The 15,290-nt window shown below is 49.4% G+C and overlaps 1 protein-coding gene across 1 annotated transcript in view; it reads left to right on the forward strand.

Moving 5' to 3' along the window:
• LARS2 (leucyl-tRNA synthetase 2, mitochondrial) overlaps window positions 1-10,052 on the forward strand; it is a 163,842-nt gene extending 153,790 nt beyond the window's left edge. Inside the window, exons 19-20 of the mRNA XM_007463898.1 lie at window positions 5,829-5,956; window positions 9,873-10,052. Of these exons, the coding sequence (XP_007463960.1) occupies window positions 5,829-5,956; window positions 9,873-10,052 (308 nt within the window). The remainder of the gene's footprint in view (window positions 1-5,828; window positions 5,957-9,872) is intronic.
• Window positions 10,053-15,290: the final 5,238 nt, after the last annotated feature.

Here is a 15,290-nt window from a genome sequence, read left to right on the forward strand (position 1 = left end):
CCCCCCCCTGCCGATGCAGGGGACACGGGGTCGTGCCCCGGTCCGGGAAGATCCCACATGCCGCAGAATGGCTGGACCCGTGAGCCATGGCCGCTGAGCCTGAGCGTCCAGAGCCTGTGCTCCATAACGGGAGAGGCCACAAGAGTGAGAGGCCCGCGTACCGCAAAAAAACAAAAACAAAAACAAAGAAAAAAAAAAAAAAACTGGTGAAATCTGAATGAGCTCTGTGGATTGTACCAATGTCCATTTCCTGGTTTCGGACATTGTGCTGTAGTTATGCCAGATGTTACCACTGGGGGAGGCTGGGGGAGGGGTCACAGGACCTCCTGTACATTTCTTTGCAACCTCCTATGAATCTGTAATTATTTCAATTTCTTTTTGTTTGTTTGTTTTAAATTAACTTTCTAAACCCACAAGTCCTGAGTGGTGAGATTCTGGTTCTGGAATGTCATAGACGATGAGAGAGGAAGGGAAGAAGCAATTTATTTCTTGTTGTGGAAGGTTTTAACACACACACACACACACACACACACACACACACACACACACACACAACCAGGTGCAGCCATTCATCCCACTAGTGTGTGAGGCTCCCGTGTCTCCTGCATCGCTCTGCAGAGCAGCGTGAAGGAGCTCGTGGTGACGGATGTGTCTGCCCTAAGTGCCCAAGGAGCACTGCTCCTCGAGGGTGATCTCGCAGCTATACAAGCCCCACTTCCGAAGAAAAGTGCATAGAGCCAGCTGCAGAAAATAGCTTCACCCTCCAGTGTACCTGTCTGGGCTTCTTAAAGCAAAAGCAGAACCTAGATTTTTCATTGAAAAGTACATCTATATGCATATTGTAAAACCTTCAGTTCTTACAAAGGGTGTGTCCTAAGTTCCCTCCCATCCTCACCCCTACGCTCAGTTGCTCTCCCCAGGCACCTCCACTGCCAGTTGGATAGTTGATTTGACAGAACTCCATGCATGTATGTGAAATGTTTCTCTCTTACCATATGGAGTGTATAGAGTCATTCTATATCGACACTTACAGGCTGACCCTGTTTTGTTTTGTTTTTTTTTTGCGGTGTGCGGGCCTTTCACTGTTGTGGCCTCTCCCGTTGCGGAGCACAGGCTCCGGACGCGCAGGCTCAGTGGCCATGGCGCACGGGACCAGCTGCTCCGCGGCGTGTGGGATCTTCCCGGACCGGGGCACGAACCCGCAACCCCTGCATCGGCAGGCGGACTCTCAACCACTGCGCCACCAGGGAAGCCCTGACCCTGTTCTTTTTTAACAGCTATATGGTGTCCTACCCAGTGAATATTCCATAGGTTATTAAACAGTCATCCACTGATAGGCATTTGAGTGATTTCTCCTCTTTTTCTGTTTTTTTGTGCTGCTTTGAGATGAGCCTCTTGTCCAAAATACAAGTTATTTAAAATGTGGTGATAAGATCTCCATTTCTATTTCTCTGGCTGTTTTTACAGTTTCAACGGCCATTTATCTATCTTGGTTTTTGCCTCCGGGTTCTGCCTCTTGTCATCTCCAAGTCTTCCATCAGTACTTTAATTGTGAGGGTCACAGCAAGGTGACCCTTTGCCTCTCTTAAGTTTCTGAAGTAACTCTAATCTTGAAGTATAGTCTACCACCATAAACCCATTTTTCTTTGTAAAAATGGTGGTAAAATATTATAGCTATATTGTTTTGCTGTACATATATGCTGTATTCATTAATTTCAACAAAACTGTAAATCTTGGGAATTCCCTGGCAGACCAGCGGTTAGGATTCCACACTTTCCCTGCCAAGGGTGCAGGTTCAGTCCCTGGTTGGGGAACTAAGATCACACAAGCCACGCAGTGCAGCCAAAAAACAACAACAGCAACAACCACTGCAAATCTGCAAATAGTCTAGAAGTGTGGGAACACTTCTTGTAAGGGACGCTAAGATACTTGTAAGGGACAGTAAGACATCTGCTGATGTTCGGATGGTTTTATACATGAATGTGTGTGCTGTGTCAGTGTTGTTATTTCAAAATAATGTCAACAGAACCCTTTCTGTGGGTAAAGGCTAATGTGAAGTAGCATCACTTCCTGTCCAGTTCCTTGGAAGTGCCAGGGCTGGACGAGGCATGATGGGGATGAGACGCCACAGAGTCCCCAGGTCCTCCCCCGTGTGTATATGAGGATGGGGGTGGGCTGGAGACAGGCCTGCCATCCACGGGCACCATGACCACCCAGCACTCACTCCGGGTGCCATGGTGGCGTGGCGACCTCGCCAGCTCTCAGAGCGGGAGAAGAGGCTTGTTTCAGTTATTTCACAGGAAGGTCAGCAACAACAGCTCTCCAGAGGAGGGCCAGGAAGGGGGTGGGCTGAGAGTGACAGCTGGCCCTGCATGGTGGCCCTGTGTGCCAGGGCCTTGCCACTTCCCAGCCTGTGTTCAGACTTTTCTCCACATGCTTCCCAAAGGCCAGCTCTTGACCTGACCTGTGTCACATAAAGAAACCATTGTATTTGCCATGCAAATATTAGGTATTTTTACTACGCTATAAAGAGCAGGAAGGCAAAAGCACTAAGTAGAACTGGGGATGGTAAGTTTCTTTTCCTCCCTGCTGAGCAGGATGGCCCCACTCCCATCTATATGGAATTGCTGGCAGGGGCCCAGGCCGCTATAAATAAGCATCCTAATTGCTCCAGGAAGGCTGGACTTCCTCATTTTTTTTAAATGGAATTTGTAACAGCTTCTGCCCAGAACATTTGTGTCCAATGTCCTTTCATCTCCCAGGCATCCTGTACAACTGCCATGCGGAGATTTTGGAATGCTTCCCGCTGCAGCTGGGTCACAGGACAAGGCATGCTGGCCCAGCCAGCTAAAATAAAGAAGTAATTATCTTCCTTCTGTGACCTCTGTCTTGCGATATGAGTCTTGATAGGATACCTTCTGAGGAACAAGCAGGAAGCTCCTTTCTGCTTCTGCCAAAAGGCACATCTGTTAGAAATGGAGTAGGTTCATTAGAAGCATGGGAATCCCAGGACACAGGGGCCAGATGGGCCCCAGGAATACATCTTTTACGCTACTTGATTCTCAGACCCCAGTGGGCCTTCCCTTCCCTCAGGTTGACTAGCAGCACAGGGTTACAGTAGGAGTGACAGATAGTAAAACATGGGAAGCTACAACAAATCTGTGATGCCTGCACAAGAACCAAGACAAAGGTCAACAGAGCAAAATGGACCAGTGCTATTCAGAGTGGTCCGTAGACCTGAGGCTGGTCTAGGAAATGTCTCTAGGACAAGATAAGGAGCTTAGTAGGTACATCACCTGTGTCACTAAGCACATATTCGTGTAAGACTGACCATTTTTTTGGTAGCAAGAATTTCTCAATGAAGGAAGCAGTGTGTTAATTCATATTCTGGCCCGTTCTTCAGCTCATCACAGACAGGCATTTTGAGTATCTTTGTAGTGAATAGTTCTGAAACCATCCCTAATATAATATATTGTAAAAGAAAAATCACAAACCGATAGGGAAGAGAAGGTTTATTCAACAAATTGGATTTGGAGAATTGACCAAGTTGTTTTTTTTTTTTTGTGGTACGCGGGCCTCTCACTGTTGTGGCCTCTACCGTTGAGGAGCACAGGCTCCAGACGCGCAGGCTCAGCGGCCATGGCTCACGGGCCCAGCCGCTCTGCGGCATGTGGGATCCTCCCGGACCAGGGCACAAACCCGCGTCCCCTGCATCGGCAGGCAGACCCTCAACCACTGCACCACCAGGGAAGCCCTGACCAAGTACTTGTTAAGAATGTTTTTTCACATTATATGCAAAATAAATAAATTATGGATAAATGGGCAAGAAAATGAAACCTAAAAGGAAACCAGAAGAAAAATCTTGAACTGATGTTATAGCATGGGAAAACTGTTTTTAAATATCTTTTCTAATTACAAAAGTAATAAGTATTCCTTGTAGAAAATCTGTAAAAATTTTTTTGAAATTTATGTTTATTCTTATAGTTCTAGTTATTCCATTTTACTCTGTATAATATTCTGTAGAATAAATAGCACACAATTTATTTATCTAGTCCCCTACTAATGGACATGTGGGCTGTTTGAAGTTTTAATTATTTTTACTATTAAAAAAATGTCAACAATGCTTCAGTGAATGCTCTGGTAGCTGTCTTCTTCCTAATGCTACTAAAGGCCTGGATAGAGGCAGTACATGAGAATTCCATTGTTTCACTTCCTCACCAGCATTGGTATTGTTTCAGTGGTGGTTTTTCATCATCATCAATAAATTTGTTTTTAATGGAAAGATCACCTATACTTCTGCCTCCCAGGGTTAATGCTTGCTGCTTTTCTGATGTATTTCCTTCTAAATTTTTATCTGTTTATTTAAATATTTACTAAAACTGGCCATACTATATATACTATTGTGTGCCATCCTTTTCCATGAAATTGATTATTAGTTTAAAATGTAGGAAAAAAGAGAATCCAAAACTATATCTACAGCATGATCCTGGTGGTAGTTTGGTTTCATTTTGTGGAGTTGGTTTGTACATACAAGTATTCATTAAATACATTACATTAGTATCTTTCAAAATAAAAAGTTAAAAAGATGCTATCCATGTAAACATGATTTTCTTCTTTGTTTTTAGACTTTTTACAAATTTTCTGCAAGAAGTATGCATTACTTTTGTCATCAAAGAACATAAAATAAAACATTGTCATTCACAGCCCAGTGTTCGGGGCTGGCATTGGTGGGATTCATTCCCTCTGTCCCAGACTTGGCCTCAGACCATCCCCTGAGCTATGGGCCCGTCCCTCAAATGCATCTGCTGGTCTCAAGACTAATAATAAGGGGGAGGTATGCAAGGGCCACCCCACCTCCACCAGCCCTGGAAAAGCCATTCACAGCGTGAGGGCTGTGCATCTGCCACAGCACCGCCCCCAGCATGGGCACACGGGCCACATGCACTTGCCTCCTTGCCCAGGGCTTGCCTCTGGGAGGACCAGGAGGCAGCGGGGATACCACACAACAATTGCCCAGGGATCTGTTTTCTGCTCTGTGTATTTCCTGCCCATGTGGGGGCATCTTTTGTACTCATGAGATCAACAGAGGCTTGGAAATCAAACTTTCCCTGCTAGGAAGCCCCTGGTTGAAGTCCCAAAGCCCTGACAGTTGGCCCTGAGCAGCTCTGGATGGTGAGCCTCCTCTGCTTTGGGAGCTGCAGCGTGAAGCACTCTGGGAAGAGAGACTGGAGAGGGTTTCAGCCCTCCCTGCTTCCTCGGGTTTGACCCACCCTGAGCCAAGGATAGCTCTTTCCAATTTGGTAATGGCGGGATCCCCTCCCGAGAAGTTGTTTAGCGGAAAGGTTGAGCGCCCTCTGAGTAGGTCCAGAAGGAGCGCCTGCTGTTCTCAGCATGTTGGCTCTGGTGATTATGAGTAAAAGTACTCTCAGGCCACAAGTATTCATGGGCCAGAAAGGAAGCAAATGCAGCTCATTACTTTGGGATCCACTCTCAGGAGCACAAAGGATTCCTTCACCAGCAGGACTGCAGAGAGACCGAGTAAAAGCAGCAGCCTTGCTTTTGCAAATGCACTTGAGAACAGTATGTCCATCCATCGTTATGGCTCTGGGTGTTGTCTGACAAAAAAAGAAAAAGACAGCTACCTATAAACTGGGATGATGAGCCAGGCTGAAGGAAGTAGGGGGCACCTGGTAGGCTGTGGAAAGCCACGGTGTGGCCTTCTGGGGCCTCAGATGGCTCCAAGCCAGGCTGTGTCAGGGCAAACGCTTTATTAGTGCTCCCAAGGGCCTCGTACGTGCTCAGTGACTCTCTGTGCCTTGGCGTTGCAGGCCTGGCGCTGGTGCCAAGGAAGCTGTGTACTCACTACACCTGGGACACCAGTGTGCTGCTTCAAGCCTGGCCAGCTGTGGACCCACAGTTCCTCCAGCAGCCCGATGTCGTACAGATGGCGGTTCTGGTGAGTGTCTCCTGCAGGCCCCAGGGCCAAGGCGAACCGGCCACACACACACGGATGGGTTTGGAAGTTTCTCGCCAGGTCTTTCTAGCCCACTCAGCTCTCCGCCCAACCCTCCAGCCTGTCTTTCTTTGCCAGCACCTTCAGTTTTGAAGTTACCACGTACCAAAAGCTTGTGAGCATAAAACTTGTGGCCAGAAAGTGGAAAGTATCAACCTGTCCTGCATTATAGGTTCTAATTGTCTTCCTTTCCAAGTGTGTTTCATTCAGCTGCTCTGGGCTCTTGGAGTGGGTAGGGTGATGGTGAGGAGGTGGGCAAGGAACACCTCGCTCTGCAAAATATATTTCAGAAAGGCTACATGAAATTTATTTTTTGGTAAATTGCATCATTTTAAATACATAAAAGTAGTTGATTATAGAGCAAATAACTCTCCTATAGTTTATCCTTATGTAATTTTTATGTATTTAATTTGTTTAATCTGAGACCCATTATGAGGAATATCTCTTAAATATGGTGATGTGGCTGAAGAGGGAAAGAAAACAAGGGGTGAACCTTTTAGTCTGAACCACACGTGAGCCAGCTAACTTACATCCCAAGTTTAATTTAACTCTCACCACCCTAAAAGATAGGCCTAGCTGTTCCCATTTTTTTCAGCTGAGGACACAGACTCAGAGAAGCTCATCACGTTGCCCACATTTATTTGTTTATTCCTCAGTCATTATCAAGTTACCTATGCTATCAATACATCAGGCACAGTGCTAGGCTCTGGGGACACAACCCGAAATGCAAAAACCAGGGTCCCTGCCCTCACGGAGCTTAAAGCCTGGTGGGAAAGATAGGGGAAAAGAAGAAGGAAAGAGAAAAATAAACAAAATAATTGCAAACTGTGGAAAGTACCACAAAATAATCACCCAGGGGCTGAACGGGAGCCGGGCCTGCCAGGCCCCACCTGCTTCGTCCGCAAACCCTGGGCCCTGCGGGCAGATCCATGTTGGGAAAGACAGTTGCCCCTAGGAGACTAGATCCTTCACAGATGCTCTGTCTCCATACCACCTCCCCCACACTTAGTTCCTCGCTGCCTCCAATTCGTGCCCCCCATGGAGGGGAGGAGGGGGGCTGCCCTGCTAGGCTTCTTCCCATAATCCTCAAAACCGAAACCAGCCTGTGGCACAGAGAGGCGATTTCTTTAACTTGAATAATGTTTCTAAGAAATAACTATCTGTGTACCCCTAAGAACTCGTCCTCAGTGCAACTGAGAAACACCTACCTGAGACACTGAAGTTTTAATCTGTGAAAATGTCTTTCCATTTTAAATTACCACTGGAGAAAAGAAATCTAGTTCTGATAATTGGTAAAACAATTTCAGATTATCATTGAAATAAAAATCCAAGATTTAAAATGTGTGGAGGACTCCCTGCAAGTACACCCAACTCAAGAACACATGGGGCACTGTGCCATGTGGCAGGACTTCTGTCAAGGTCTGTGTTCTGTCTCCACGTGATCTCACTTAGTGCCATGGCCAGAAATAGAAGTTGCAACACAGAACAGTGTAACTCGGTGTAATTCAGTTCAGCCGTGCCCGTGTGCTCTGAGCCCAGAGGCACTACATCGTCTTCATGGAGCCCAGCACCCAGGAGGGACAGTCTGGCGGGGGTACACCCCTTGTCATGCACACCGAGAGTTTGTGTAGCCTCCAGGTTAAGATGTAAGAGCTTGGGAGTTGGACCATCTCAGTTTTACAAAATACTTAATTTCTCTAAGCCTCAGTTTCCTCAGTTAGAAAACACAGGGCCTGCCTTACCTTGTTGTTGAAAGAATTAGATGGGATAATGCCAGGAGGTACTTAGCCTGCTTCTGGACACACTAATGACAAAAGCCACTAACACGCAGTGAGTACCGACTCAGAGGCAGGGACTGCCCTTAGAACTTTCCAGATACTCATTAACCCCAGACAACAGCCCTGTGAAGCAGACCCCGCTGTTTTCCCCATTTCACAGACGAGGCAGATACGTGCCTAACCCCATCTTACAAGTGAGAAAACAGTGGCAGAACAGGGCTTAATAACTCACTCAGTAAATATTAACTGCTGCTGCATCAGCATCGCTGCCTCTGGCAGTTGGGGGATTGGAGGAGGCATCCGAGGAAGGCGATGTGGACCTTGGCTTTGAAAGAGGAGCAGCATTTCCCTAGTGGAGAAAGGAGCAAAGGCGGGGGAAGTCCTCACTGGACTGTGAGCCATGGAGGGGGTGGAACAGAGGCAGAGGCAGGGCAGCACTGGAGAGAAGGCCAGACTCCATCCCGAGAGGTTGGGGGCTGGCAGGGAAGAGAGAGGGTCCATGGGGTCATCCCGTCTCCACCACTTGCTGGAAAGGGGCCTTGGGTAAGTGGCTTCACCTCCTATCCCGTAGCTTTGCCCTCTGTGAATCGGGGATGGAACGGCTGTGACCTACCTCACAGGCTTGTGGTGGGGATAAACAGGTTCACTCAGGTGGATTGTGGAGCACAGTGCCTGGCACGGAGTGAGAGCTCAGACAACGTGAGCTTTTATTGTCATTAGCCATTGCAGGGCTCCTGTCAGTGAGTAGTGGTGGATGGGGCGGGTGGATAGTGCTCGTGGCCAGGGGCCCTCCAGGCAGCTGTCGGAAAAGTCCAAGAGAACAATGCAGAGGCCCGGACCAAGGCTGAGTGATGTAGTGGCGGTGGCAAAGCTGGAGGGGCGGAAGCTTGCAAGGCCACCAAATGGGACTGGGAGACCTTTCTAAAGTCAAGCAGCCACTGTTTGAGGTGATGTCTTACTTGTCTCCCACCCAGTGATCTAGGCTAATGCAGCCCATAAAAGTGCCACCAAATTCTACAGAAATCTGAAAAGATGAGGTGGGTGATTAAGGGATCCTGGATAATGTGCTTGGGTTGAAACTTCAGAAGTTATTCCTGGTAATTTTTCATAACACAGTGACTGTATTTTCCAAGTTAAAAACAGGAGCATTCGTGAAAAAAACGTAAGCGTTCTTACAGGAGCGATGGGATGGAGGATTTGAAGCACGGCTGTTCAGAAGCTATTTGGGTCATGTGTCGCTTTCCTCAGTGGCAGTATCAGTTCGTATTTGATGTGAAGTTTATCCTTATGAAACTAATATTCAGTGAATACCACTATGGCTAGAACCGTACTGGCCCATTTTAGGCAAGAGTTGTGTGTGATGTGGGTCCAGCTTCCAGGTGGTCAAACCTGAGCACCCCCTTCTGGAGCCAGTCATCAGGGAGGGAGGCTGCCTACACGCCCCAGAAATTAGTCCACGTGAGATCTGGGTGAATCCTTGGTGACACCCCCTGTAGCCAGATCTGAACTTGATTTGAGCTTCAGTAACACAATAATCCCTCTACCCCCGGATACAGCCTAAGCCATCTCATGCTGAGGATTTTTTTTTTTTTTTGCGGTACGCGGGCCTCTCACTGTTGTGGCCTCTCCCATTGCGGAGCACAGGCTCCGGACGCGCAGGCCCAGCGGCCATGGCTCACGGGCCCAGCCGCTCCACGGCATGTGGGATCTTCCCAGACCGAGGCACGAACCCGTGTCCCCTGCATCGGCAGGCGGACTCCCAACCACTGCGCCACCAGGGAAGCCCCATGCTGAAGATTTTTGACATGGTTTCCACCACAGCTGTGACGGGGCAGCACTCAGGAAATACAAGGTGGGGCCCTCTCCCTCTCCTTATCCAAAGTGTTCAGGCGTTAATCCTACCCATCTAAGTGCGCTTTGTTCTTCCGGGAAGCTGGGTGCTGCCTTTTCTTTCTCTTTTCCCGTACTCCTTCCCCACACAGAGGCAGCAGTACCCTTGAGGGGCAGTGGGTATTGATGTCTGGCTGCCTGCCACTCTCAGGACTTTCCTCATTGTTTGTCTTGGCTTTTCACCTTCTCAGATCAACAACAAAGCCTGCGGCAAAATCCCTGTGCCCCAACAAGTTGCCCAGGACCAGGACAAAGTCCACGAACTGGTTCTCCAAAGTGAACTGGGTGTCAGGCTCTTACGGGGGCGAAACATCAAGAAGGCCTTCCTCTCCCCCCGAACCGCCCTCATCAACTTCCTGGTGCAGGAGTGACTGCAGGGATGCTGCGGCTACCACGAGGGCTTGAGGCACCTCCTCCAGGTCTGGGATGAAGGAAGCAGTTTGGGGCCCAGGGGCAGGAAAAAGCCAAATGTCTTTTTTATATATATACATAAATTTTATTTATTATTTATTTATTTATTTATTTATTTATTTATTTATGGCTGTGTTGGGCCTTCGTTGCAGTACGCAGGCTTCTCTTTGTCGTGGCTTCTCTTGTTGTGGAGTGCGGGCTCTAGGCGTGCAGGCTTCAGTAGTTGTGGCTCGCGGGCTCTAGAGCGCAGGCTCAGTAGTTGTGGCACATGGGCTTAGTTGCTCCGTGGCATGTGGGAGTCTTCCTGGACCAGGGCTCAAACCCGTGTCCCCTGCATTGGGAGGCGGATTCTTAACCACTGCGCCACCAAGCCCCAAGCCCAGTGTCTTGAATGTCTGCCTTTGTACTCTGACGGGCTGGCATCAACAGGGTGCCTCTGCGGTGTGGCCTGGTGCAGGGCTGAAGGTGGGTGGAGGCAAAGGAGAAATGAGTGAAGCGGGGTGGGGACCCAGTACCTTCCTCCACCACTGCAGGGTGGAGGAAGCATCTAGCCCCATAGGAAGCCACCAGAGATTCAGCTGGGTGGGAGCGAGAAGGTGAATTGAAAAGCAAGTGAGGATGAGCATGAAGCCTCTCGAGCAGCCTGGGAGCTTCTGGACCCCAGAAATTGCACTGCCTTAGGCAGGTCTTAGGAACATGAGGCTAAACTGAGGAGGCACAGGGGCTGAGGAACAGCGTGGGCAGTCACTGTTGAACAGGTGACAGAGCTTCAGCATTGTGGTGGATTGTCTCCCACCTTCAGGCTAGATGGAGAAGCCATTTGGGTCGTGTCCAAATATCCATATGCGGAGTGGACACTGGGGTCTTCAGAAGTTGCTCGGGGGAATTCCCTGGCGGCCCAGCAGCTAGGACTCGGCGCTTTCACTGCTCTGGGCCCGGGTTCGATCCCTGGTCAGAGAACTAAGATCTTGTGGGCTGTGGCGCAGCCAAAACAAAAAGAAGAAGAAGTTGCTCGGAATCAAAAGGCAAAAGCAGGGCTAGTCTGGCTGCCAGCACTCCCACCATTTCTCAGCCCTGCCGTGCAGGCTGTTTCCATCCCAGCCCAGCTGGACTTGCCTGCCAGGCCTTCTCTGATCCTGGTACTCAGGCTCTTGGACGAAGTACAACTTCCCGCTGTGAATGGTGAGCAGCGCTTCCTAACCACTCCCTCAGGGTGTAAAATTTGCTGTGAAGTGAAGCGGAACGGAGCTGGTTGCAGCCTCGGATGGAACCAATCTCGGAGCCTGCTGCAGCTCAACAGGGAGTCTGCTCATGTGCGCTGCAGATGGTGATGCCGCCATGGATGTGGCCCCCAGAGCCAGTCATTAGGAAGAGCAAGTCCACCACAGGGGGTGGGACTGATGCCACCCAGGCATCTCCTCCTGTGCTTGAGCTGCAGCAGTTGGCTGCCAGGGAGACCCTGTGTCACTGTATATTAGGGTGATCCTGGGTTTCTGTGAAGTCAGCTATCAGGTGCTCGTACCAGAACTGGCCTAAGCCACTGATTACTATTGAACAGGGGGAGGAGGAGGTGAATCTGGCCATTTTGTGACACTGAAAATCTGAATTCATTCTCTGATGCCTTTTTCTGAAGTAGCCTCAGATGTGGTCCCCTGCACTTCAGCAGTTAACAGATGACTTTTCTTAATGGAATAAAATGTTTGTCATGTATGACTTTGGGAGATATGTGTGATCCTGGAATAGCCACCATATTCCAATTCTGGGAGTTAATCAGGAACAGATTGAGGTATTCCATCGTCATCTGAAGCACTGGCTATGTGCCTGACTCCACGTGGACTGTTATAAAGTGGGATGCATGGGGAACTTACAGAACATGGTAGACCATACTGACTCAGGAACATTAGTAACAGCAACTAAGTCACTTGGCTCAAACTTAATATTCTGCCTGATCCCCATGCCCAGAAATCCTGGTTTAATTGATCTGAAGTGCACTTGGGCATCTGGGGAAAAAAAAAAAAAAAAAAAAAAAAAAAAAAAATCTTAAAAGCTCCACAGGTGATTCTAATGGACAGCTAAGTTTGAAAACCACTGGATTAATTGATGCATTTGAACCATATGTCTAACTAGTCCTTTCTCTCCCTAACCTTCAGCTTAACTGGGATGAATTTGGTAACGACCAAAACACAATGAAGTAGAGCTGGGAAAGACTAGGACCAGAAGGGAAGGCAGGGGCCGGAACTCTGGAGCGAATATTTAAAGCGTTCCTAGGGCTGACTTGAGTGTACGCAGTCCAATTCCATGTACCAACAAATGTGGATTAAATATAAGTGAACGGATGAGGGTATTTGGTACAAGGAGGTGAGTGAGTGTTTTTGCTTGCTTGTCTTTATTCCAGAAGTAAGGTAAGTGGTCTTGAGTCTGTCAACAAGATGAGTGTAGGGAGCCCTTTGTACATAATCTGGCCAGAGCAATGGGCGAGTCCAGCCTCAAGGCCACTGGACTAACCAGCACGTCTTTGGAGACCTTTTTCTCCAAGAGGATAAAACTTTTAAAAACAAGAGCTCATTGGTACTACTGAGATGGTTGGTGTAATGGAAAAATTGAACAGAAAAATCTGATCCCTGGGGTGGGAAATGATCTCAGTCCTTTATTAACTGCCTTGATTAGGTCAAAAACTGGGCTCAACAAGTTCACTTGCATTATGTCATTTAATTTCCACTAAGACCCTAGAGGGAAGGAATTATTCTCTCATAAATATGAAGATACCCAGGTTCTGAGGTTCAGTAATTTGCTCAGTTTCCACAGCTAAGTAGAAGAACCGAATCCAAACCCAGGTCCTCTGGCCTCCAAATCCCGTTATGCCATCCACTGTACCTACCAGTCTCCTCACCTAATTGCCCATCTTGCTTGAAGTCAGGAAAATTGAGATGTTGGCTGGAAGCTTGGGGCTTACTAGGGAAGCCTCACGACTGAATGGAGTGGCCATTATTCTTGTTGCCTTTGCTGCCTTGGCTTGGGGTTTACTGATTGATGGCCTGTGGCTGCTGGGGGCAGATGGCCCAGTGGTGTGAGCTAGAGGTTTGTGGCCACATAAAGAAGTCCACCAGAAATCCTTTCAAGCCACTCATGGCCCACAGGCTTCTTGGCAGGCCAGTGCTCAGACAAGATGGCCTCCAAACCAAAAGCTGAGGATCCGAATTTGGCTTTGGTTTTCATTTCCAGGTGGTTTGATTCCTGAACTGAGCCCAAGTCAGGGTTATGAGGCCACTAGTGCACACGGACATGCAGCAACATGCAACTGGGCTGATGACATTTCTGCTGGGCCACAGTTGGCCATTACTCGGGCCAAAGAGGGCATGGTTCCTGCACCAGCTGCCCTGGCCTCCACCACCAGCTGCCCTCTTGGTGTTTCTCCTCCTAGGAGGGAAGGGAAGGAGGCAGACAAGTCTACAGGGTCATTCTGTGCACCAGGAACCGTGCAAGGGGTTTTGCTGGTGCTCTTAAATCCTCACATCAGTGCTACAAAGTGGGAATTATGACCCACATCCTATAACGAAGGAAACTGAAGCCTAGAAAAATATAGCAGATTACCTACATCATGCCACCGATAGCTGCTCAAGCCAGGATTCAGCCCCAGTTCTGCCTTTCTGTTCACAGCTCATGCTTTCTCTTCAGCCCCAGCCTGCCTTCCGGGTGGGAAGAAGTGGGGTGTCTTGGGAGGAAATACGGCTCTTCTTCTTTCTCTCCCGGGAATTCTGAACTGGAGCTCTGGCGTGCATGTGGCCCCGCAGACTGGAGCCCCACACTCATGATTCACCTCCCCGCAGACCCTCCTTAAAGAAGGGGGCTGGGCTTTTGTACCCTGAATCTGCCCATCACTGGCTGTGGGCCAACACCAGGTGGAAGGGGATAGTTAGTAATTTCCTGGGCATCTTGGGATGAAGGGACTCCCACTGGCTCAGGGAAGGTTTCCAAAGAGGAGCACAGCTGAGCCGTCGGCAGCCAGCATGCACGGGAGCTGGGGACAGGCACGCCTGCTTGTGAGGAGCACCCGGGTGGAGCACCCAAGGCGACCACCGCAAGGAGAGAAGGTGAGAGTCCCGAGAAGCCTGAGAAGCAGCGAGTCTGTGGATGAGGAAGCGCTCTAGACAGACACAGAGTCACAAGAGATGCGGATGAACATAGGATGGAGTGAGGACAAGCTGAGCTGCCTTGGGCCTGCCTTGATGCCCTGGGCTGGGTGGCTCCGGGCAGTGCTGCTGCATTCAAGGCAGTGGGTGAGACCAAACCGGAAGGCGTCATTCCCCCTTTTGCAGATGGCAAAACCGTGGCTCACACAGGCTGTGACTTGCTTAAGGTCCTACAGTAAGTGATGGAGTATCTTGACCCCCATTCTGTGCTCATTCCACTCAGGGGCCCCTGCCCCTACCCTGCAGGAAAAGCCTGGTGGTACCGCCAGGCAAAACTTAGCTCAGGAGGTAAATATTCTTAATTGTGGAAACCATCAGGGTAGACAAAATGAGTAGAGTCTGTACTCCCGTTTCTTCCTGTGAGAAGAGCAAGCAGAAAACATCTGTTTCATGGGCTGAGTCCCTGTCTGAAGCTCAGAGGGTGGGCGGCCAAAGGCTCTCATCCAAGCTGATGAGTCTGGAGATTGGAATCTGGGGTGACCAACAATGAGCAAGGAGGAACCCCCCCAAGGGTGGGTGGGCAGGCAGTGCTGGCAGGGAGGGGGCAGCCTGGAACGGCTGAGGAAGGGCCAGTCCTGTGGGGAGCAGCGTCGGATCCCAGGGTGGGGCCAACAGCCATCCAGAACGGTTGACCTCACTCCAGATCTTCATTGCGTCTGCCCACGTGAGGGAGCGGATGCGGGGGTAACGAGGCCCTGCGGGGGTGGGGAGCCAGGCCTGCTGGAGTCACGCGCCTGGAACCCAACAGTCATGACTCACCTCCATGCGCCTCAAGCCCTGAACTTGAATTCCATTTCTCGTCTGGCTTCTGGAAGAGCAGGCCCGTGCCAGACACCAAGTGATGCCCGAGATGCCCTGATATCAGCAGCAATAATAACATTTACCACCTACCAAGGACTAGTTATGTGCCAGGCCCTGTTGTAAGAGCCTTACCACGGAAGGGGCCCAGCTCAAGACCACACGAGAGGCTGGCAGAGCCGTGATTCCGACCCTACTCCACCATATTGC

This window comes from Lipotes vexillifer, unplaced genomic scaffold, assembly GCF_000442215.2.
Source record: "Lipotes vexillifer unplaced genomic scaffold, Lipotes_vexillifer_v1.1 scaffold1227, whole genome shotgun sequence".
NCBI lineage: Eukaryota > Metazoa > Chordata > Mammalia > Artiodactyla > Lipotidae > Lipotes > Lipotes vexillifer.